We start from the raw sequence: 25916 nt of genomic DNA on the forward strand, positions 1-25916 counted from the left end.
ATGTAGGTCCAAGAGAATAGGTAACCGTTCGTTATCACTCATTAAAACTACTGCTATTGGACAATAAGCATTTTTGATCAAACACAAAGAGAGAGCATCAATTACTATTTCGACCATTCTTAGAAAAAAAAAAGTCCAAATTAGTTAGGGAAGTATTGCGAACATCAAACAGGCAAGCTTGTTGCAGCTCAATTAATGACTTAAATAGCAAGCTTATAACTGAGATTCGACTGTGGAAGAAGCGTACGGAAAACATATCAACAACAGACATAAATGGGGAAAATGCTTAAAAGCAAAATGTACTGAAATGTCCAACGATTTCAAGTTTGTGAAGTATTTGTCTCCTTTTATGTTAATTTTCCTGTTCATTAGTTTCTACGGTGAGGTCATATTTTTGTTGGCTCGAATCCAATGTCAAGTATAATTCCAGTTTATAAGTAAAATAAACTTCATATATTATTGTCAAGTCAACAATATGTAAAAAAAAAATTTTATTCAATGACCTAGGTATCTAATTGTACAGAAAGGAATGTCATTTACCAGTTTAATGTTTGACCATGACCCCTGGCAAAGTAGTACCTTGAGTGCCACACATTCTTCCAAGCTGTGTAGGACGCTGTCCATTACAAGTTGAAATATGTTCGTCGGGATACTGGGAACGTCTCCTCTGATGCTATTCTCCAGTTCCAAGATCGTGGCAGGACATGTTTGGAATACTCTTGCTTGAGGAAACCCCATTAGAAGATGTCCGAAGAATACAAATCAGGGGACCGAGCTGGCCACATAATTTCTGTCGTAAGAAATTCATGCACACCAACTGTTCGATGTTGGCACCCACACTGCACAGAGTAACACCAAACAACAACTGAAGCACACTCTACTGATGGCAATTCATGTACAGTATAACGGCACTATTGTCAGCCGCATATCGTCGTTATTTTCTACTCAAATTACGTTATGAATGTTGCCGCACCCTGTATAAGTGAACCTGTGTGTAATCACATAGTCGAGTTCAATATTCAACCAATATTCCAAATGGCAAGGAAGAAAGTTGAAACGGAGGCTTAGAAATAAAAATGCATAGCAAGAAAAGTCCATAAAGAGACGGGGCAAAGGTGTCAGCTAACAATTACTCAAAAAAGCTTCCCAGAAACTTCAATTTAAAAACGATCATAAAGTAAGTCGTTAAACAATCCACTTTGGAGAACGCGGAAGATACTTGTGGCTATATGGAAGATCCAGCAGCCCCTCGCCTTTAGTCGTTGGCAAATTTTGGTTACCACGCCTGAAGCAGAAGATATAAAGCCTCAAGTTATGACCGTATCGTGAAAGTCTCGCAAATTTTCAGCCCTGAAACAAGAGTATTAGAGGGGGACCAGAAGGGCAGCGCGCAAGGTATTATGGGCGAAGGGGAAGAAACTTATAAGGAAAGGCCAATCCTTGGTACCTTCTAGGGAACTAATTTGTCGGTAATAATTTTGTACAAACAGAAGCTCAAGCTGTAACATCATGCAGTTTTAACACAGTTTTAACACGCTGATTTTTCAGGTAAACATTTCTAAACTTGAATAGCATGTACAGACACCGGCAATAAAAATGGAACACCTAGATCCTGAAATATTATACCCTGTCCCAGCTAACTGTAGAGCAAGGCCGCGCATGGCCTCAGAGAAGCAAGGGAAATCTATTGGCCAGAGCGAAGCAGTACACGCTGCTGGGAAGGCTGGTAACTGCTGTCGCTTTTCCCCACTCCACGCAATTCCGTTCCTCTCACGCGTTCATTGGTGGAGCCATCTCGCGTCACTACTTGCGCAGAGACTTGTTTTCGTTTGCTTGCTCTACAGTTAGCTGGGACAGACTATAGTTTCTCTGTAAGGTGTTGTGTGTGTTGCCTACCTCTACGGCAATAAGTGGAATTTAATAGCACATTTTCAATGGAAACTTCTAACAACGCCGTAGAGTTAGGCAACACACACAACACCTTGCAGGAAAACTAGTATTTCGGGATCTAGGTGTCCCATTTTTTGCCGGTGACTGTACATTATTTGTAAAGACAGCAGCTGCATCACTAAGAAAAAAGGAAATTTACTTCTTCGTTGCTACATTCCGACTGTCAGCATCGTTAACACATGCATTGCATAATCAACAATATATTTTATGTAACATTTACTACGTTTATATTATCTCAATATTCAGACTCACATGCATGCATCCTTTGTCGATCATCATGGCGCAGTGGTAAACACAGAGCGATTAAACGCCAGAGCTCCTGGTTCAAATCCCGACTTGGTAATCGGTGTTCTTTGTGAGTATCCCTTCATCAATTTCATCATACCACTAATCCTCATCGTCGCGATTAGCCCAAAGTGTCAGAAAAGCAATGCTAAATAAAAATATTCAATTGTTTTCATATTAATATAAGTAGAATATGTATGTATGCACGCCCGGAAATTATGTAACGTATCTTGAACTATTATCTCAAAAAAACTTTCCTTCTTATTGGTCTAGATTTATGAGAAGCAGAGTATGTATACTCTGTCCCGGGAATCTGTGGAGCAAGATCGCTCTTAAAGGGGAGAAAGCGAGTAAGAGGAGCGAAGAAGTACGCACTGCTGTTAAAGACTAGTAGCTGCAACCACATTTTCCTCTTCATGAACTCACTTCCCCTCTCATATGTTCATTGGTCGAGCCCTCGCAAGTCCCCACCTGCGCAGAGACTTGTTTTCGTTGGCTTGCTCCAGAGATTCTCGGGATAGAGTATAGGTAATAACACTAACGGATGATTCTGACTACATATACATAGCGGTAGAGAAGGGGTGGAATCGAGTGGGCAGAGCAAAGCAGTACACACTGCTGCCAAGGCTGGTAACTGCAGTCGCTTTTCCCCTCCACGAAATCCCATTCCCTCTCACGGTTTCATTGGTGAAGCTGTCTTGCGTCACTACTTGGGCACTGACTTGTTTTCGTTCAGTTGCTCCAAAGATAAACCGGGCAGAGTATAGGACTTTCCTTTTGGGAAAATATAAGCTATGCTGAGCTTGGTTAATTTGTATAGGACTAAAGATGCGTATCAATGAAATATTTAACCGTTAATTTAAAGGCAACAGCGTTGTCTACTACGCTGCTGCGGGTGGATAGCATTGAGACATATACTAATTACTATTGCGCATCGGAAAAATTAAGACAAAAGCGGTACGGATGCGTCCTTGAGGAACAAAAATTCAAACTTGGATTCAGACACGGGAAGGGATTTCTCTGGGTAACCCGGGACTGCTCTTTCACACCACTAGCCCAAATTGCATCATGTCCTGGTCCCTAACACAATTACAACTTCCTAAGACTCGAGACGTCCCAACTTGCGACCGAAGTTAAGCTTTCAAAGCTTTTAAAGTGTTTAGACTCCGAAAACCAAACCGTACCATGGAGGAGTGCACCGGGGTTAATGGAGCTTTTTACGGCTTCCGTCATCGAAAACAATGCCACACGGAGAGTGACGAAAGCATGTTTCAATAGTTTGTGGGAGAAGGAGTAACGAGATACACGCCGAAGACAGGGAGGAAAGGATTTAGGGAAATCTTCGGCAAAGGGGAGGCTAAATTTAATGCGATTTGCTCCAAAGATCTTGTTTGCCGCAGAAGATAACCAGCTGGCAAACATAAGAATCCAACGCAGACCATGTGATGCACTGCTATCGGTAATGCTTTACAATGAATTGAAAGATCATAGGGGAAAAAACATTTTTTTTTGTAGTTTAACTAAAAAATGTCTTTTGTTAACCAGAAATATTCGTCGTGACAAAGTTTGTTTAAATTCAATGAGTACACGTTATGGACATATGAGATCCGAAACACGGGCAATGTGCCTTGGCCGTGAAACCAACTCGAGACCACTTACATACAAGGTAGTAGGTGAAAGCGGGTATGGTTGTAACACCTTTTGTTTTCTAGTACAGTCAACGGCAAAGATAATGGTAGGCAAATTGTCCACCGCTATTTTCATTACTTTTGTATTTTACATCCTGTGTTGTATTTAGGAAAAGTAAACTATGTTGGTTCGAAGCAGATATTACCCTCTGCTTATTGACATTATTATTTCAATTCATTATGATCACACTCTGTAATACAGACCGAATAAAAATGATGGTGGACAAATCGCCTACTGTTTCTTTTGCCGTTGGGCGTACATTGCCGATGTATACATGCCAGTGCATAAACGAAATTTTACATACAAGAAACAATATGTTTCTTATTGCAAACAAACTATGAGCTGTTTGTGAGAAAACAAAGAACAAAAGTAACATTGCAATTGTTGCAACCTGCCCAACCAAGAGGGTGGGTTGTAACATTCCTTTATACAGGGTGTTTCCGGGCTGATGATACAAACTTTCAGGGATGATTGAGAAGGGCACATGCATCAATTTGAGATAAGGAACCCTGGTTCGGAAACGACTTAGTCGAAAGTTATAAGCGAAAATCGGTGAGTGAAGCTGTAATGGGTACACCAGAACTTTGTGCGACGATGTCATGCCTGCAGCGAAGCTGGGGAATGTCACTTTGAACAACTGTTGTGGATGTAGCAGCTTGTGAAACTTGTGCAGGTAATAAAAGTATTACATTTTCGTACACCGATTCTCGCTTATAACTTTCGACTAAGTCGTTTCCGGACCAGGGTCCCTTATCTCAAATTGATACATCTGCCCTTCTCCATCATCCCTGAAAGTTTGTATCATCAGTCCGGAAACACCCTGTAGATGAACACACAGGAATATATGAATATAGATGACGAAACACAATATATATAAAAGTTTAGTTATGTCTATGATTGTACGTCAAAAGTGACATATTAGAGAAACGTGTCAGAATGCAATGCCTAACAAAAAATGGATAAATGATTCACAGCAACTTTTAAAATAGTATCTGGTCCCTCATGCCTTCACGTTAGAAATTAAGATTTTTGTTGAATATTAGCAAGTTACTTACCTAAAGATAAACTAAATTGATTTAATTACAATGCTACAACAATGTTACAACTGTCCCATAGTGCAGTAGCCATTTTTATCATTATACTGCTAACATACATTGTAGTTGGAAATGAGTATCAATTCTTCCCTCAATACTAGAAATTGCACTGGATCATGCTGTGATCACATATCCAACCTATCTGCTACGTATTTACAAGCAACACTATTTTTCTGATAAGGCAAATTTTTACTTCCTACACAAAACAACAGGAAAAGTGCTCTGTCATCTCCAAGACTTCCCTCGCTGAATGGGCAACTGAGGCACTAACGAATGCTGCCACCACCACTAAAATTTCAACGCCATCTACCAAATATTTTATTTCATTAAAAAAAGTAATAATGGAGAACAATAATTTGTTTGGTCACCATAACCTATTTTTTGGGTATTGCAAACAAAATTTGTCTGTGTATTCTGTAGTATTTATTTAAGTAAATCAAGTAATTTGATCACATCATCCCCACTCATGACCGGATCAAGAATTTGTGGAGCGTTACCCCACACCCCCTATACGCCTTCATGGCGTGGTGCTAAGCACAGGGTAGCACTTTTTTATAGTAATATACATAAGGTTCAAGAAATAAAATGTACATATCCATAGAGAACAGGTGTGTGCACGTGTGTATATGTCGCCTTGGTATTCATATATTCATTGCCTCGTAACAAGTTCACTTTCCACAACATGCTTGCCATATTGAATGAGAGCAGATTTAAATTCTAAGGTAGGATTACCTCACATTCTAGGCCATATACACAGACTATGAGGTATATTTTCTCTGTACGTAATGCAGTGATTTGGTTGAAAGATGTGGAAAGATATCGATCCCAGTTAAGATATGGATATTTCATAACGTTTGTTGCTTCATTTATTTAAACACATTAACCTCAACAAAATTAGGATACATGATAATCTAGCAGACAAGTAACGCGAAACGTAAATATCCTGAACACAAGTTGTAAATTTACAAGTTTAGGAAAGTGACAACTAGAACAGATGCATATTACGTCAACACCACACATCCTTAGCATACATTATGTTCTAACTAGAGTGTACAGATACACAAATATTATGTAAAATATAAACAAAAATACTATTCAGTAAGCTGTTACATGGATTTAAAAATATAATTAATAGTTTCACGAGTGAACAAATTGATAGGTAAACACAGAAAAATGTTTCTGAATGCACTACATTGACGAAGAAATTGTTTAATAAATAAATGTGAACAAAATGAATGAGTTTTTTTATTACTTGTTTTAACTCCACGTTATGCACACATAGGCTAATGAGGACTGAAACACTGTACAATCTGCCTACACCGACAATCGAACTCGGGACCACCTGATTATAAGGCGAACAAAGTGAATGAGATGTCATAGACAGATTAATATTACGAAAAGAAAGTACCAATTGTATAAGCATAATAATTGACTCAAATAGTGAAAATAAATCATAAAAGACTTGCAATCTGAAGGTATGTATTGCAAAATCCACACAGGCTTTCTTTAACTGGAAATACCAATCTGCCCGCAGCTACAATTTAGTGCACACGCTTCAAAACTCTCTCGGCGTTTTTATAAGGTTTATCATATTAATAACTATTTTTCCGACGTTCGACGTCCCCGACAAGAATGGGAAGCAAAATCTGAATAGAGTAGATTAGCCTATGGATATTAAGCAAGTCTGCAACTAAAATGATTCTTGGATTCTTTTTTTTTGTCATTTCTGATAGTTTTTTGGATGCTAAGTCTGATAAAAGTGACGAAAGATTTTCAGCGCGTCACATTTTCTCAAACATTTGTAGCCATTATCATTACGTAAGTAACGCTTAACCTTTCTGCAAGGAAAATTTGTGATTTACAAATCTGGAAGTGAAGCGAATGGATAGTGACTATTCCATTGTGATATTCACGCTCAATAGCAGAGTTGGTCCAATAGAGCTTCGTGTCTTCTACACAGTGTTTCAAAAGCCGCGCAAAGTTAATTTTGATTGATTTAAACTTGGGAACTGAGAAATATTCACACATTGTGAAGTCTCATCCATGGAGATGATTTTAATACTCTTCATTGCCACTTTATTCCATGCAGGAAATTCTAGAAGTTATTTATTGAAGCAAATCAAAGTGAATTTTCCTCCCTAGAATAGCAATTTCGTGGTGGATACGACATTATCGCAAGGTCTAAATTAGAAGTCTGTGATTAGGGTCATGCTAATCTGTGATTTGCGACCAAGAAGAGATCATGTTCAGTATCATGGACTTGGTTTTGTGGGTGTAGTGAAAAAACATATTTTAGTGGTATATAATCTTGGTTAGCAACATTGACACTAGATTTTCCAGCAGACCCAGGTAACATATGCCCAAGTACTGACCATACAACCACACGAGAAAAAAACATAAATAATAATTCTACACTGTCTACTAGACTTCTACAACCATGTCATAATGATTTTAGACAGGGTGCCAACCACATAAAACCTTTGAAACGTACTAAACACTGTTATCAGTAGTCGAATAGTGGTTCTAGAATTTACACTCACGCATTTGCATCACGCACATGTCATTTGTTATTTACAGCCAAACAAAGATGGAAATCTTTATCACTTGGGTTTATAGGACGTCGACAGTTTTCTTCAAGAAAGTTGTAAAACGAAAAACTTATATTATGATGAGGAAGTCTTGACGGAATCAGCAGAAAATTTGGAGGTTGGTTTGAAGTCTGCAATGCCGTTATTTACAAGGCAAATGCTTTGCTCAACCATAGGAGCAGAGATGAGACTTTGATAAAGTGTAACTAGCTTCTCGATTTATGGAAGCTGTCTGGGAAAGAAGGAGGAAAGTTCAAAAGCAACGAAGAAACACAAAGACGAATAGCTTCTACATGCATAAAGAAGGAGCGAAATGATGAATGATTATCCAAAGCTGCTTACACAAAGATGGATCGCAGATAGTCAAAGGGTCGATGCGTCGTATTGTTCATGATGTATAACGTCACGAACAACACCTCGTTACGATTATTTTTATTTTTAAACAATGTTTCTAACATGAAAGTGCACGGAAATGGCTTTCAGAATACTGGATCTACGAACCTTTCTTATTTGGATTTTTATTTATAAATGTAAAATGATCAAAAACTCATAATACAAAGAATAGTTACCAAAATTATTGTTGTTTCCATGGTGAAGGGGGACCAAATGAAGGAGGGGCTCGAGATAAAACTTCCCTCCCACCCCCCATTGCCACCATGCCACCCTCCCAACCTTCTACCCTGATTCCTCTACTTCCCACTTCCTCAATAGAAAAGAAACATGATCATGTATTCGCTTCATTTTTTAAAAATAATTTAAGTGTCAATACTAAAGAAATACCTACATAATGATATCAAAACAACAGTCAATTGCTACATGATTTTCCAATATGCTAGTTATGTTATGCAGGAGTAACTTCCAATAATTCTTGTCTATACAAATACAACTCGTTTTCAAACATATAGCCACGTTAAGGTAATCAGAAATATGGTTTCGGCGTACCCAAGGGGACGCCCCCCGGTTTTTGTGCCAGGCTCTGGACGATACTTGGGAAAAATCTAACATGACAAAATTTGAGGGCACGAAGAATAGAAATGATACTGCAATTATTGTTTTTTTCCCGGGTGAAGACAGATGGAATGGGATTTGCATTTCTTCTCAGAAATTCAGGTGAGAATTTATAGAGTGGTCACTCTTGGACCATCATAAAATTCAAGTATAATTCCCATTTTCAAGGCGAACTTTCCAAAAAGATCAAGAGTACAAGAAGATGTTTCCTCTATTTCAACCTTACACATTACCGCCTCACATACACACACACATATACAGATATATTAACAACATAAAGGGTCGTATGATTCCAATGTACACAAAACTTCTAATTCAATTCTATTAAACTGTGTACCATATATGTACGAGTATCTAAAATATTTAAGGCGCGGAGTTTATATTTGCAGTTTCCATACTCAGACTGGAAATACATGTACAAACACACGTCGCAACTGTTACAGGATATACCAATCTGCGAAAGTGTTAAGTGTATAACAATTTCAAACTCAAATTTACCTAATCAATTTCAATATATCTTGCAATAATCTTTCGTCTGTCAGATAGATTGTTCTGCAAAGGACACTAACAAAGTAAACGGATTGAGAGAATTCTGTTTTATTTTCCATCCAGCTTTCTTTTTCTTCCTCGGTAAACAAAGGTAAACTGTGAGAAAATTGCTTCAGTGCATCTATAAATATTTATAAATTCAAGGAGATTTGGATTAATCAAAGTTGCAATTTTTCACGTCTACGGAGAAAAAATTCACGCATCATTCCCAGGAATTGACGGAATTCCCGGTGAGTACACACAGAACCTAAAACGTGTCAGTCCAAACATATGTTGACTCCAATAACGCATTAACGTGCATACACTGTAAATGATGCACTTTTTGGTGTATCAAAATATACACGGAAAAACAAGGCACTTTTATCAGCTGGTGTTCAGAGTGATGCACTAAATAGCTATCCATTGTTTGGGAAGATCAGACAATATTATTACAGAGATAACAATATTACATATTTAGCTGTGTCAATGGATGCATTAAGAAATGATCTTGTCTGATCTTCGATACTGGTGATTTTTTTTTACTGCAATCAACATACATGTGTCAATTGACAGGTTCTGGGTTCTGCGTGTAGCCACCCTGATCTCTCATTTGGACGACATAGAACTACGATAACATGTCTAGTTATACTGGCAACTGTTTTTGACAAATTCTACAGCCAGGAAGGAGAAGGAACGCCAAGAGAGAACGAGAATTGGACACTGGAGGGGAAAATACGACGAGTCTGCAAAAGTTGCGGATTTTGGCGCGAACGTGCTGCCCGGTATGGCGGGAAGCTAAATCACGCAGCAGCCTGCTGCCTGTCAATGCGGTCGTTAAGGTTAGGTCGCACATTGTGGTCGATGCGTGCTACCATCAGACAGTCACGAACCGGGGGCTGCATGGAGGAGATACAAGCATGGCCAGGCAGCAGGGGGCATCAAAATGCAGATCACAATACTGGCTGGCCATTTTGATGACGCTGCGATTTTCTCCTCCAGGGTGGGGATACGGGGAAAAAGGGCGTGTTTTCTTTTTTCGTTTTTTTCGATGCTTACTCTGGAATCATAGAGCTGAATGCTAAAATACATTTTGGACAGGTCAGGTCTTATATAAGAGTTCAATTTTTTGTCAGATTCTAAGTATATTTTTGTACTTTTACTACATTTTGAATATATGTTTTCGTTTTGTTTACTTTATCCAAAGCAGTTTTCCCCTTGCATATGAAGGCCAAGGGGTGAGCGTCCCTAGCCCCATTAATCCGGGCTTGGTTTTGACAGGATATTATTCTTGTAAGAGACGGAAATATTTTATGAATTGATTATCTTTTCGTTGGTACATATTTTTTTAAAAAGGTTCACCGAGATTAAAATAAGCAGCGCAAATTATCCGACGTTCCTGTTGTTATTTACTAACTGAGTGTCTCCCCATTGGCGTAGTTGTGACGTCGTCGTCTTTTAAGCAAGGGTTCGATACTCGGTGGAGGCACATAATGGTTCCAATCCCACTTTATACTGTGGGGTGACCCTTACACGCAGTATAACAAAATGTCAAACTCACTTCCACGTAATACACCCTGGACTGCATTTTGCAGACTAAGGAGTCTCTGGAATCTGAACCTACGACCAGTATAATTCTCTGTAGGGCTGTGTGTGTGTGTCCTGTGTTTTGTCCTTATGTGTGCTGAGTGTCCCTTTACAGGCCCAGCTTTTAATCTGGGTAAGAATATTTTAGTTCTCAGATTTTAGTTATGGTAAGGGGCTGTTTGCCATGTAATGTGACGGGCCCAAAATAGACTAAGTACTGACGCACCCACAATAGACTAAGTACTGACGCACCCACAATTTCAAATTTAATCAATCAATCAATAAACTGTAGGTCTAGTTCCGATTAGTCTATCTGTGCAAAAAAGTTGACTTAAAAACAAAATCTCAAACTCATTACTAAACTTTCTTGTGCATTATCTGGAATTGATTAAAAGTAGTTTTTTTTCGGGGCCTTGTGGAGTATGCTAAACATGATTATTGCATTTCATATATTTTTAAATGGTTTTCTCCTTCATGAGCGCTTCGTGCATTTTAATCACAATCGCTTGTCACAAAGTTTTGTAATAGAAAAATGGTATATTTGACTTCAGCACAAGTGTAACACCTTGGTGCTTGCTCACAGGCAATGACAGAGATAGGAAATCCTAAACTTATCGTTGCAGGCAACTAAAAGGATTAACGTGCAACAACACTTAGCTTGAGTGGTTTAAACCACCAAACATCCGGCCGTGCCGAATTACGCAAGTACTTTACAGTGACGTCGCTATAGGGTGTGTGGGGGGGCGGACATCCATCCCGTCTATGGTCGACCAGTCCTTTCCCCAGAAAGCAAGAAACGACAGATAAATAGAAGCAAATATGCATTTTTGTGTCTTATGTAGGGGTATATGAAATGTGACTGCCACTCAGATTTTTTTCCATATTAACAATTATGGTGCAATACATGTATAACAAGCATTTGCAATATAAATATTCTGCAGTTTTAATGGCATGCAGTGTTTATATTCAGATTAATGTATAAAGTGTATTTTACAAGAACAAATAAATGATGAAATATATGGTGTAAAATATGCTCTCCAAGCATAATGGTAAAAGCTCAAAGAAATGTTACATTTGCATATGGGGATTTACACAGAACTTGGTAAACATTTGAGGAACAGATGGCACACATACTTATAAAAAGAAAGCTAATTCAAAAAGTCGAGAAGATGAAATGACTTTCTGCTTCTCTTTTTTGCGAAGTTTCCAATTTGGTTAATTGACGCCGACAATGTATGTGTGAACAGAGAGGAATTCGAGGTACGAAATATGTTCGAGAAATACAGCACCATTTGAAAATGAAGTTTTAAAGGCAATGCATACCTTATGTTTGGAGAACTTTACTAAAGTAGCAAGCACTTCGAGCAAAATAATGTTTAATGAAGACATTCACCAGGGAAGTATGAGTAACGAAGCTACACGAAAAATAAAGACAACTATAAAATTGGTTCGAACTTCTAATAAAACCACACGATATTTTTCATCCAATACTTTACTGCGTGGAAACTACTATCCGTGACAAAAATATTGAACCCTCGGTTTACGCGCTTGAAAAATTGTACTCCGTGGGAGGAAAAAATTCAAATATACCTCATTGGAAAGCTTAAGTATCTACTTTTTAATAAACTTTATCTGAAAATTAATCTTAACTTTGTTATCTTACTATAATAAGAAAATCACTGAAAAGTGTACTTTTTTCTTCCAATTTTCACGAACAGAGAACTTAACACCATACAGTTCATAATCGACTGGACATATCATTTTAAGATTTTGTGTACTTGAAGTTTGATTATTTATGCACCTCTGTAGAAAAAATCAAATGCATATTTTTACTAAATGCTTCAAAAATTGGCGTTTTAGGGAAACGTGCAAACTTGAAATGCATAATTACAAATTCAATGAAATTGCAGAAAACTGTTGATATAACGCATATGATCGAATTCCAGAAGTTTGGCGTGTGTACCTCAAATATGGTTCCGAATATTAATTATTCTTTCGCACTCCTAATATGGTAAACGGGTGCATGACATATGCCCGGGTGCGGCCAATCTCAGACTCCGCGGGCTGCAGGCGACTTTCCACAGCGTTGCCGTTTCGCTGCACTTCGCTTCGAGAATCGCGCAAGTGCGTTCCGTGTAGATGATCCAAAGTATTGTCGCAGCATAAAATAATGAATGAAATATTGCTCATATTGCAAATGGAGTACTGCTGTACTGCAGGGTTTTCTTTTCTTTTCTTCTTCTAGCTGTTAACTTCATATGTCTTTCGATACCCGGTGGAGGTACATAGTGGTTCGGATCCCATTTTAAACTGTAAGTCCAGTCCCGATTAGCCTACCTGTGCATAACGTGAACTTAAAGAAAGAGAAAACAACTCCACTCAGCTTTATATGAACGTCATTTTTCCAGTATTATTTTATGTCGCACATTTAAACAGATATATTGAGTGCAACGATGTTGGATGAGAGATCCAGTCTTCTCTTTATACAATAATAATGCACCGATGTGCAGCGATTTCATAACCACGGGAAACAGAGCGAGGTGCGTACTATATTGGAAAAAATGCGCATTTGAAGCCTTCACGCCAACTAACATTTTAAAATATATTTCTAGCAAAAACGCATGTAAATTGTATTTATCTCGCAAAATTCCCTTGAGCATTGTATCGAGTAGTGGTGGTGGTTTCAGCATTTAACCTGTTGCTATAAATTCTACCTGAAATATTGCTTTTATGTTTTGGTCTCTTACACAGCTGCAACTGTTGTAATAAGCAAGGAGTTGTGGGTTCATTTAGAGAGACAGAAGGACTAAAAACTAATAAATTTTCAATAAATATAATGAGTGAAAGGTAAAAGTATAAAATGCTGTTCATAATGGATTCTGTTGAACTGGATAATTAAAATAAAAGTCGTATATCTTTCTTCTCACCACATCTTGCAAAAACTCGCCCAATAAAATATTGGGTCGATGCAAATTTTTGTTGTTCCCTGTTTCTTTACATACCTTTTTCACTGTGCTGACGTAACCCCCAAACACTCCGCCGTGCACTTGACACCTTGGCTTATGTCGTGAGATGCGCCCATATTCCTCTTGGTAGAAAGATCTCTTGGCATTGACTATCATTTCTTTTGCACCACTATGATATTACCGTCTAGCCATTATCATGCAACAAAGAAATCACTTCACAGAACCGCTATCACTCAATACTGTACGTACGAACAAACACACAAACTTTCAACTTGTGAGAGACCGACTGCCTGGACAGAATGCACGTAAGAATTATTATGGCTATGTGGGTGTTCAGGCAATATTCATGGCAGGAATCTAAACACAGAAGTGGCAAAAGAAACTTTCGGCATCTCTACAATGCTTTTCTTTGCGCAACACATTGTTTCGGCTCATTTCCCGTGTCAAAGCTGCTTGGACGCGGAGTTTAAAGGGCAATGGAAACGCTTGGCAACAAAGCTCACTTGCTCTACATGCGTTCATAGCAACGATGTGAATCGCGCTAGAACCGGTTGCCAAGAAAAACAATTCGCTCTGTTGATTTCAATTCGCACAGTGTGAAAGAATAAGATATGGAAATTTGATTTTTATTCCAAGGCCATCATTTTGATATGCATTTCATGACCATTGCACTGACCACTTCCGAGATTGCAACATCATAATTAATCATTAATTGTGGCTGTTCTACAGCTGATAGTACCATTATATTTGTCTGAGATATTTCCACATAACCAAGCTTCAATCACAAAAAAAATCATATTTTTACGACGGTTTTACACGAAGCTACACACAATTGAATTCGACTAATGTAAAAATTACACCAAAAAAACTACACTTTTACAAACATTTTTGTCTGAATAGAAAACAGAAAGAGTTAAAATCACTTTGTCTTACTTTTGTCTAAAAGCAGACACATGTAGTTTTCCAATGAGGTATATTTGACTTTTTTTCTCCCAAGGAGTACAGTTTTACAAGCACGCAAACCGAGGGCTCAATATTTTTGTCACGGATTAGTAAGTGATGAGATTTCTGTTTTCGAAGTTTCAACTTTTGATTGCAAACGGTTCAGGTTTATTACTTAATGGATATTCCAACAATATGTAACTTCTAAAGTGTCTACTCCCCTATATACATATGAAACTATGAATTACTTCCTTGTTTCAGTGAAAACTTAGTCTTAATGTACAATATGACTGATATCATATGGTATCAAAAGCATACAACACAATTAGATTCTGATTATTAGGTTACCATGGTGACAGAGAAGATATACGAAACAATATTACAGAATCTTTTCAGTAATATGGAACGGGAAACTGAAATTATAACTTCGTTACGTACAGTGTTTGAAGTGGAGGAGGGAGGGGGAGGTTCCGAATATGATATTCCCCCCAACCGGCAAATTTTGGCCAAGCACTCCTCTCCCACTTGTCTCATAGCCAACGTGCTAAATCATACGTGCATCTCCCCAGCTAGTCTGAAGACTCGAAAAAACAATTTTCACTTCAAGTGCTGGTGAGGTAGAAAATAAGCATGATACATTTAAAACTCGAACTGGCTCTAATATCTACTGATGTGATTTCATATTACTTGGTTGAATAACAAAATATTAATTGAGGAATTCATTAATTCTCCGCTTTTCTCAACCAGTCAATGTAATCGAATTTGAATATTAAAAAAAAAGAAAAAATCACACACTCTTCCACCAGTATACACTCTTGAAACGAATTTAGAGTTGCCAGTTTTAGTTCTCAGTAAATGGTTAAATATTTTTTCGAAGATTTAAATCGAAAATTTAAATATATTTTTTCAAACAATCTATGAAAGGTTAAAATTAACAAGGTCTCCGCGACCAATCTGATACACGTAGCAAATTAATGTAGAGTACTACTATTATTAAAAGTATGAAAAGAAAGAAGTATTAGGATGACCGAAAGTCATTTTCTTTGCGGATTTCAACTGAGAATAATTATTGCGGTCTCGTAAGTATGCTGTATAGCAAACCAGTTTTAGGAATGTTCTTTCTTAAACATTAAACATAATACTCTGTATTTTTTTACCTACCTTTGCACGTAGTCTCCTTCTGGCCGGGACACATCCGCCGAGTCACTAAATACAAATATCCTCGATTGCCCTCTATACCATTTGATGTTGTGAAGGTCTCCGCAAGCGTTCGTGTCAACCTGACAAGGAAGTATCGCATTTTCTCCAACAAGTGCGGAGACATCTTGCTGAGGAGCAGCTGCAAACAGAAAAATACACGTTATATTCTAATAGTTTACCTTATCATTTCAGCACTACAACTATCTTAAACAAATTATTGTAAATACAGACATATCTTATTTACAGAAGTTTACGACTCATCTAAACAACATGAACATACAATATACACAAGTTCAAACAAAACAAACCAATACAAATTAAGATTAAAAACGTAGAGATAAAATAAACAAAAAACAAATTGGATAATTACACATAAAAAAACTACTTCTATGTACGGACTATTCTAAATGATATATTTGTAAGATACATCAGTGATTTTAAGAATTCTATAATACAACGGAAACAAGAGTGTTGTTCAGAAACTGGTTTAAATTTTCTAATATTATGTACAGAAATTCATAATCACAAATTAGAAGTAACGAAAAATCTATCTATCTTAAAATGCAATGTCATCAGCATATGACATTTTCAGACCCACCTTTCTCTCTGGTAGTTTAAGCAAACCTCCCATATATTTTCATAATCATAAGTTATTATGTAGAAAAACTTAGATAGAGTTAATTATTTAGTTAGTTAGATAGATAGATAAAATGAAAACAATATATGACATATTCGTAGCTTTAATTCGCGAAATAGGTAGTGACTCTGGGTACACTGCATAATTGTTATAATTGTTTATGCAAGAAATTAAATTATAGAATACAAAATTGTGTCACTTCAAGATGGTGGAATTTGAAATTAGCATTGATACTGCGTTAAAAGTGTATGGTTTCAGGTTTGATAGTTGGTAAAAGAGAGTAATACATATTCAGGAAAATAGTCGCCTTTCAATATTGGGCACATTTCCTACCGTAATCAACTTTAGGAAAGTACATTTAGTACAAGTCACGAGCTGAAGAGGTATTTCTACATAGGACAATGTGTAAAACCAACAATCCATAGAAACTGGAAGATATGTATTTGTGAATTCATAAATATTTGTTTCGATGTTACAAAAGTTAACAGGATTTATGAAGTTGCACTTGTCTTTCTGTGGTATTAGTGAGGAAACATTAAACCTCAACGGAAGAGGAAGAACTTGTCTAGCACAAAGCAGAGATGTTCAGTCTGGTGTTTTCCGCAGAGCATTCAATTTTGTATAATTCCAATGAATGTCTAACTCGGCTTTAAATTAAACGAAACCGTTGACCTGGAAATTGCTCTTTGTCTGGCTCCAGGCGTGCAACTAACCTAGAAGCGATGTCCTTCGGGAGTCACCATAAAATCCCTCCCTCCTATAATCTCCACTTCGACACCTTCGGTTTACACCTTTTCCCATAAACAATACATATTTCCTAGCCATTCCGCGACGCTCTAACTGCGAGTAGATAATCCATTACTCTCCTTTCTCGACCCTGAATAATTCCGACGTTCGAACAAGAAGTTGATGGAAAAGCAACTCTGAATTGCGGTTCCAATGTTAATTAGCTTCTTCGATGCGACCGTCTGCCAATGCCAGATGCCGTTATCAGTAGCAACAGCCCTGGGGAACTAAATGGGAATATATATATATATATATATATATATATATATATACCCTGCAGAAACGTCTAACAAACAGAATCGGAATGCTCATAATGCTATTACCAATAATAAGGCCAGACAAAGAAAAACTAGTCTTTAGGAGTATGAAATGTTCTTAGTCATAGCCATGTTATCCATTGTATTCAATGCTCGCCCAATTGATAAGGCATGTTCCAAGGCCAGGCGAATGAAAATTCATTGATTTGGTTTCGTGTACACAGCTTTTCTGCCACTTTTGGCTAATCGCGAAGATCAGAATGAGTGCTGAAATGCAAATGATGGAGGGATAATCACGAAGAACACCATGCCCAGGCCGGGATTCCTGGCTCAGAAATCTTGTATTTTTGCCTTTTCTCCCTGTCGCGTTATTTGTATTTAAGGTACCTGTAGGAGTAATTGTAAAGCTTAATGACATGCAAATATGGAGTTATTTAAGTCGAACTTCACAAAATGCTTCTTGTTAATAACCATCATTGTCAATTTTGAATTTGAGGTCAGAAAATGTAGAACACTGTAATTGGTCCTTTGCTTATTGTGCTCGAAATAAATAAGCACATAACGCCAAAGTGTTTCTTGAAGTTTTGTTTTAAGTCCATTTTATGCACAGATATGAACTGGACCTACGGTTTAAGGTGAGATCCAAACCAGTTCTGGATATCGATCCCTTGATTACAACGCGACGACGTTACCACTACGCCATCCGGGAGGTCTCATACTGGCAAACGGACTCGACGATCTGAGCATGTGTGATCCAATGATAAGCTCCTGGCAGACCATGACTCTCAAAGGCTTATTTCGGCACGGAACTTTGTTTAGTGAACTTGTCAAATGGAAGTGGGCAATAATTAGGCAGATGACAGGTTTGGTGACGATCACGGCGATGCTCAAGGAGAAAAAACCTCTTGAGTGTTGAGAGGTTCTCTACAATTCACTAGTTGTAGGGAATATACAATTATTACATCCCTCACGACCGTCAACTAAAAAGATGGAACAACGGTGTGGTTTAAAAAAACGCGAATGGTTGAGGAACAATACAGATAATTTTGGGGCTATATTTTACCTGTTTTGGGACAAGTCAGACGGTGAAATTTCCAAGGAAACCTTTATTTTACCCTTCCTAGCAGAGGGGACTGGACAGTAATTTCGTCAACGGCACTTTGCAAGGGACTCTACATAATTCCAGTCACGGATTGCGGTGGCCTTCGCTGCGGACAGTCGGATGAAGGTGCCAAAATTTGGCACAAATCAGTTCCAATTGGAATTCCAAATCGAGTTAGTGCAACGAGTCGGACGTGAATCTGTAAGTAACTTGAAACAGACTCGGCACAATTCGATAAATAGGAGGTGCACGATGTGGGCGAACAGGAACGAAGCTTACTGTTTTCTCGCGTATGTGTTGTAAGCAGAAGAAACCTTAATAGCTGCACAAGTTTGTTGTCAGTTTATTTTATGTATATATAAGATATTCGAGGACGACACCTGACCTACATCTATTTTAATGTGGAATCTTGTGATGTACAGTCAGCGGCAATAAAAATAGAGGACACTGAGATCCTGAAATACCCGTTACCTGCAAGTACACAAAGGCATGATTTGTTAATGTTTTTGGAGTATCTACAATTTTGTAAATATTTCTTGCTAAATATATATTACTAATAGGAATACAAATGGAATATATGGAAGATTTAGTTCTTGCCGAACTAAAAAGAACGTAATACATATCATAATGCAGAATACTTGCTCACAGCAATCTGACTGTAACTGAATTTGGCATTTTAATGTTGTTTTCATTTGTATGTTACTTTGATTTGTATTAGACAATGTTAATCAGGAAGTTCTGTTAAAGTTCTAATCTCTCAGCACAGACATGATGGTTTTTGAGTAAATTAATATATTCTAAACACTATAAAACTTACAGGCTCGTACATAGCAATTATTTACTAGTAAAACGTCGTTTAATTTTCCTTTGTTTCGTGTCAATTTTTGTAACTGGTTCAACAGACTTGCCAATACTTTATCCATTTGTTTCCTTGCAGTGCACATTTGTTAATGTGGCTAATACATTTGAAGTTATACTATACATTGCAGAGATATCTTGAACGCACTGCAGTTTGAAAGTTTATATTTGTATAAAACGTTACGATGAATCAATAATTTCTCCGAAATCTAAGGAATTTATTGGAAAAAATATTTTAAATAAAAGAGATCTTATTTCTTCAATGATTTTGCGTAGTTCAGCAGCATTGTCGGTTGCAAGATATTCCAGCATCGCTCGAGGCCAACCCTCCCTTATTGACTGCAGAACAAAGGGTGGACCTCAGGGACAAAAATTAACAGATCCCTTTTACTTTGAATCGAGGCAATAAGGAGAGCCTTCCCTACAGCTGTATTGTTTGTCGCTCGGAATATTGCCTGTAGTGGAGAAAAAAGGAGTTCCGAACGTGTCGTAGCCTTGAGGATCGCAAGGGGTTAACGACGAGACGCCTAATGACCGTCTCTCCCCTTGTTTCCAGTTGTCATAACGAACATCGTTAGCACTAAGTCAGAGGATGCTGCGTTCAGGATTACCCAGGAGAGATTGATGTCGAGCAGTTGTAAATCATAGAGAAGCTGGGACGAATACTAACTCTGCAGAACTGTAAGTGGGTTTGTTCATCTGCAGCGACATGCAGTAAACTTGTAGCAAAAAAAAGGAACCCATGTATTGCACGTAGAATGTGAGGCTAATATTATATTATTCCACTTTTCGTAGCAAAAATAAAGAAATCTATGTGTTGTTTGTGTAATGTGAGGTTTATACAATGGTTTTTCCACTTTTACCTTCGAGAATTACCGTAACTAAGGGAGAAATCATATTTTGCTTATACTTATTGCACTTATTCAAAAACGTAGCATCAAATAAGGAGACTGGACTATTTTCCTTTAACCGTGGAAGCCTATAGCTGAAAATGGAACTGTTCCTGGAAGAAAGTCTATAACAAAGTTGGAAGTGCATCACATTATATACACATAACTAGGTAAAAAAGGTATTGAACCAGTACTACACGGGCACAGATGATCTAACTTCTACGAAGAGACTGCGGGCTTAGAAAAGATCAAACGTTTAAAAGTTCAACTTCTTCCTTATCCGTGTTCCAAGAAGTCTGATATTTTCTCCTTATGTTCGCAAACGATACGAAATCCGACTCTTGGAGATAAAACTTAGTCCGAGGCAAGGCACATTCGAAGGAGAAGTTTTCGCAATCTGTAAGGAATGCGATTCCAAGGGAAAGATAAAAGTGGGCGCTTGGCGGGGAATATACTAGCCCGGGAAAAAAATCTTGAGATATAAATAATAAGAAAGAAGAGACTTGTGTTAAATTTGATGTTCGAATGAACATTATTATCTGACTGAGTGTATCATATAAAAAACGTGTTGGTGGAAGTAGGTTATTTCAGCGTGAATTTGACACAGGCATCATATACTATTTTTGTTGTAAGGATAAAATGAGATCACAATAATATTTTCATTCTCTCGAAAGCCTAGTATTTTAAAAATACAGTTTAAATAGAGTGATTGATAAACAACAATACTTGATTTTGATTTGACTTTGTTATTTAGATTCGCTTTTCTACCACTTTTGGCTAACCATGACGATTAGGATGAGTGACGATATGTTGAAATTGATGAAGGGACACTCACAAGGAACACCCGTGCCCAGGCCGGGATTCGAAACCAAGACCCTTGGAATCGTAGCGCGCCCTTCTAACCACTCTACCAGAATGGTCAGCTTAAAAAATATATTTCAATTTTTGCACTAAGTGTAATTTTGCATTTTGAGATTTGTAATTGAAAATTAATAAAGAATAAAAAAATTGAAGAGTTTTGGATTTCAAAATAAATGTTCCAGTAGTCTGCTCAACACATACAGTTGCTGAACACCTAACTTCAATGAACAGAAATTCTACAAAAATATAAAGAAGCGCAGTATCTTGTACTCTCTTGTACAATTGGGAACATATTGTCATTGCTAGACGCCGACCTCCTTGGCGGAGTGGTTATCACAGCATCCAAAGACGCCAGGAATTCAGTGCTCGAATCCCGGCCTGGGAATGGGTGTTCTTCGTTAGTGTCCCTTCATCAATTTAATTACATCAGCACTCATCATCATGCCAAACGTGGCAGAAAAGCGACGCCAAATTACAAAAATATAACCAAATCGTCCTAAAAGACTTGCTGAAAAATATTCTCAAATCCCTACGACTTGCATATTATCCTGAAAAGAAAACTTACATTGTGCATTGCTTATCTGTATGTTTATTATCTGGCTTGGTAGTCAAAAAGGAACTTAAATTATAGTAATTTAAGAGTATATTTTAATGATGCTAAAGAGTGACAAGAGTAAAAATACACATTTATGCACAGTGTATGAATCATCCTGTGTAATCTTGAACAGAATGAAAGCTTTGAATTGCAGAAACTTACGCAAATGCTTTGCGTGTGTTAATTTGTTTTTCTCAGATAACCAACTTAAAAATAAAACCAACTTGCAAGCTTATAAACTCGCATAACACATGGACATAGTTGCTACAGTTTATTTGTAGATATTTCAATCAGATTGCAAGATCCTTACTTCAATTCGAAACGTCGGGCTTTATATAATTCTATATCGTCCAAGACATGCAAATCTTTCAAAATTTCAAATGTGTATTTTATTACAAGGCATTAAAAAGTGGTTTAATGAGAAATGTAATGAAGAAGGTAAGTAATGAAGATAACTGTTTATCTCTTATGAGCCATGGAAAAAAGAAGATGTCGGAAATCGCCTTCATCCATTGGTTGAGTGTATTGGTGGGATGGGACACCTCTAGCATCTCTTGAGCTTTTTCTCGGAGCACAACGCTTATCAAGAAATTCTATCAGGAATTATCGACTCCAGGCATAAATGAGAAATGCGATGAAAACGAGTTAATCTACATGAAAAACGCGAACTTCCAGCGAGATATAAAATAGCGAAGGTTGTAATTCTTGGTCGTAAATTGAGAGTTATGCGTTGAGATTATCACGTTGGTAATTAAAACAATTCCATTTTGTGCAAATAACTTCAACTTAATTCAATCAATGTTTGTTCTGGCAAGAATTCAGGCAGGTTTTAAAGTGTTTTATACGCATGTGAAATTATAATAAGAAATAAATAGCATGTTTTGAATACTATCATGTCTAGATTAACAAAATACTAGTATACAAATATTCGACTCTAAAGATATAGACGTAGGAATAATAAAGTACAGAATACATTCAAACAAAAGAAGACGTTAAAGTGTGATAAAGTTTCCCCAAAATGACAGACAAATGATAATAACAAATTACTCGAAAATTCTGCCCTCTTCAAAAATTTGATAAACACTACAATTTAACATGTAAAAAATAAAATTTTGTCGAGAAAAATGTAATTATAAAGTAAAATTAGTAAATAAAAAACTACTGCGAACATTCTTTGTTAACAATATGTTTGAGGTTTATTGATGCAGTGAGTATTTTTGTTATAATATGCTTTTTACATCAAATAGATGTACAAAAGTTACGGTACGCGTATCCGTTAAAAGACGTGATATATGTATGTATTTAATATGTTGTTGGGTCTCCCGATGACCTAATGGTATCGTAGTCGTCTTGTAATCAAGGGGTCCTGGTTTCGAGATATTGGCATATAGTAATTCGGTTTCACTTAAAACGTTAGGCTCAGTCCCACTTTATCTATCTGTGCATAAAGTGGATTACAAACAAAACTAAAACTTACTAATCAACTACAGCTTGAAGCTGGTCAAATTAGTTATTAAGAAAGCTATTTAAACCATGTTTTGTTTAAAAATATATCGTCAACCTGTTAAATTGTAATGTGGAATTATGGCGGATTTTGAACAATGGAGTATAGTATTGCTGAATTGAGTTTTACCAGTTTATGTTTGAATTAATTTTAGTGCCATTCCCGCAAAAGGAGGAATTTTGAGCATATGATTTGAGTGTAAATAAGCGCAAGGTTCACAAGACAAAATTAACATACTAATTCTTAAATATAATGGTAATCCAAACAAGCCGTGTTTTTCATGAGTGAAAAAGCTGTCGAAAATAAAATGAGAAAAGAAAAGAGAAAGACATTGCAAAGTTTAAATTAAGATCAAGTACAAGAAAGTTGGCGAAATGTTAGGGAAGTAGGGATTCAGAAGCGTAGTCGCCTGCAAGACCCCTTTGCCTTCTAATGGGAGTGGAGGACTGGCCACATGGATTTGCAAAGTGTCTGGCATCTGGTCGTGTGATTTTGGAAACTTGGCAGCCGCGTGTGGGCGCAGAATTGAAGTCGCCAGCCCTAAATGGTGACATTTGTCTTTCGACTCTCGTAATCTAATTTCTCCAGCTAGTCTGCCGGCGGAAATGTTTTAAGTGTAATTACCTCACCACTAAACGTTGCTTTTCTTGTTTATTGTTCTGCATGCATAATTAACAATTTGAACCTCGCGATCCAAATATCATACTTGGATAATAATGTGTTTAATCAACAAAAAATTTAATACATTTGCAAAATATGAAAATTGAACAACTAAGGACTACAGACTGGTATAAAAGTCCTCGAGAACATAGTGATATCAATAGGTTGAACTCTATGATTTAATTACAATATAGTTCTTGTAAAGTCACAGACACTTCTGGGTTGTAACAAACCCTCTGACATTCAATGGGATCGTTACAATCTAGAAGTGTCCGTTACTCTACCTGTAAATAGTAATCAACCTACATCCAGGTTCGTGTACACTGAAATAAATATACCCTCAGTTTGACTTCGTAAACTTTCAATAGGGAGTCCGAGTGCTCAGAACAAAATGGTCACATGACTCGCTAATTCACCATATTGCATTCAAAATGGCGGAATTAAAATTTTTGCATCGATTGTTTTTCGGCTACTTCTCAGCAGATTTCAGTTTTCTTTTTTGTTCGAATGCTCCAAATAGATATTACTTTTCTAATAAAAACTGTTAATTTTTAAGTTAATGACCTCTTTTCTTTAATAGGAGAAAGTGGTTAAGGTATGCGCACATATAGAGAAAGTAAATTAGATGATCATTCAAGCAAAAATGACTCCTTTTTGCTAAATTGGTTAATTCTTGTCATAAATATACACTTCTCACAAAACCTTTGTAATATTGCTTTATTAAAAGAACAAATAACCAGAACAAGCTATTAGGCTTTCTCCAGATAGGGAAGGTAATGGCTAAAGTCTTAGTCACGTGTGCATGTATGTTCGTGCCCCTTCATCAACTTTACCTATTCATAATTCTTCATCGTCGTTACAATTAGCCAAATATAGCCAAATGCGTAGAAAAGCTACGTAAAATTACAAAGATACAACACAGAATTTGAAAAGCATTCACACATCGTATCTGTATTAGAAACTGAATGACACCACAAGGTTATGTAACACCGCGTTGCCACTAATTAAACATGGGCTATTCGTTGCTGTTATTGAAGGAAACATGATGGTAGAACATGTTGTCATGCACCACTATTGATCCTGTTGAGATGTGTTATGATGAAACCAATTTTAGAGTTGTTTACTTTCCATTATAAGGGGTTTGCAAAATATTATCAACGTTCATTTGTGTGTACAACAGTAACCAGGGAGAGGAAGACTCGTTTGTGACGTAACCGTACTCTATAGCAAGGAGGTGCTTTTAGTAAAATGGAACATATTGGTTAGAGCTTGTTACTATGTAATGAAACTTTGTTGTATTCCAAGACTACATAAATTCCACTGGGGAACAAAATTAACCTTCACATCAGATTCTCAAAATGCAATTCAATATTTTAAAGTTAGATGCCATCTTTGATATCATCTTGGCAAAGATATTCTTAATTTATTCACAAAAACATATAGGTGCACTACAATATACATTACGGTTTGAAAATATGGCAAAATAAAAGCACTTGTTTGAAGTATTAAACATATCTTCAATATAGTAAAATAGTAATATAAATTTAAGGCTTTTAGAAAAAAATCATATATGTCTACATACAGACGGCAGGTAATGTAACAAAAATGATATACATGCACAGTTCAAATATGTTCTATTCAGGCAAGAATCTGCACTTGTAGCTCTTATACGTACGGACATCTCTCAGGGCAATCTTATTTGATGCCCCAGAATTAGTCTGCCATCATATTCTGTCCCATCGCCCTTGATAACGCACATCCATCGTGATCAGGTCTTGATGAAAGCGCTCTCCCTGTTCATTGCTAACATTTCCAATGTTTTCGGGGTATTGATCAAGGTGACCGTTCAGGAAATGGATCTTTACACTAATGTTGAACCCAAAATCGTGGAAAGCCAACAACATTCAAACACAACCTCATAAGTTGTTCGCC

General features: G+C 37.1%; 1 protein-coding gene across 1 annotated transcript in view; it reads right to left on the reverse strand.

The window, feature by feature from the left end:
* nrm (neuromusculin) overlaps nucleotides 1-25916 on the reverse strand; it is a 541650-nt gene that overhangs the window by 508066 nt on the left and 7668 nt on the right. Inside the window, exon 3 of the mRNA XM_083111557.1 lies at nucleotides 15796-15973. Within this exon, the coding sequence (XP_082967683.1) occupies nucleotides 15796-15973 (178 nt within the window). The remainder of the gene's footprint in view (nucleotides 1-15795; nucleotides 15974-25916) is intronic.

This window comes from Lepisma saccharinum, chromosome 25, assembly GCF_977018435.1.
Source record: "Lepisma saccharinum chromosome 25, izLepSacc3.1, whole genome shotgun sequence".
NCBI lineage: Eukaryota > Metazoa > Arthropoda > Insecta > Zygentoma > Lepismatidae > Lepisma > Lepisma saccharinum.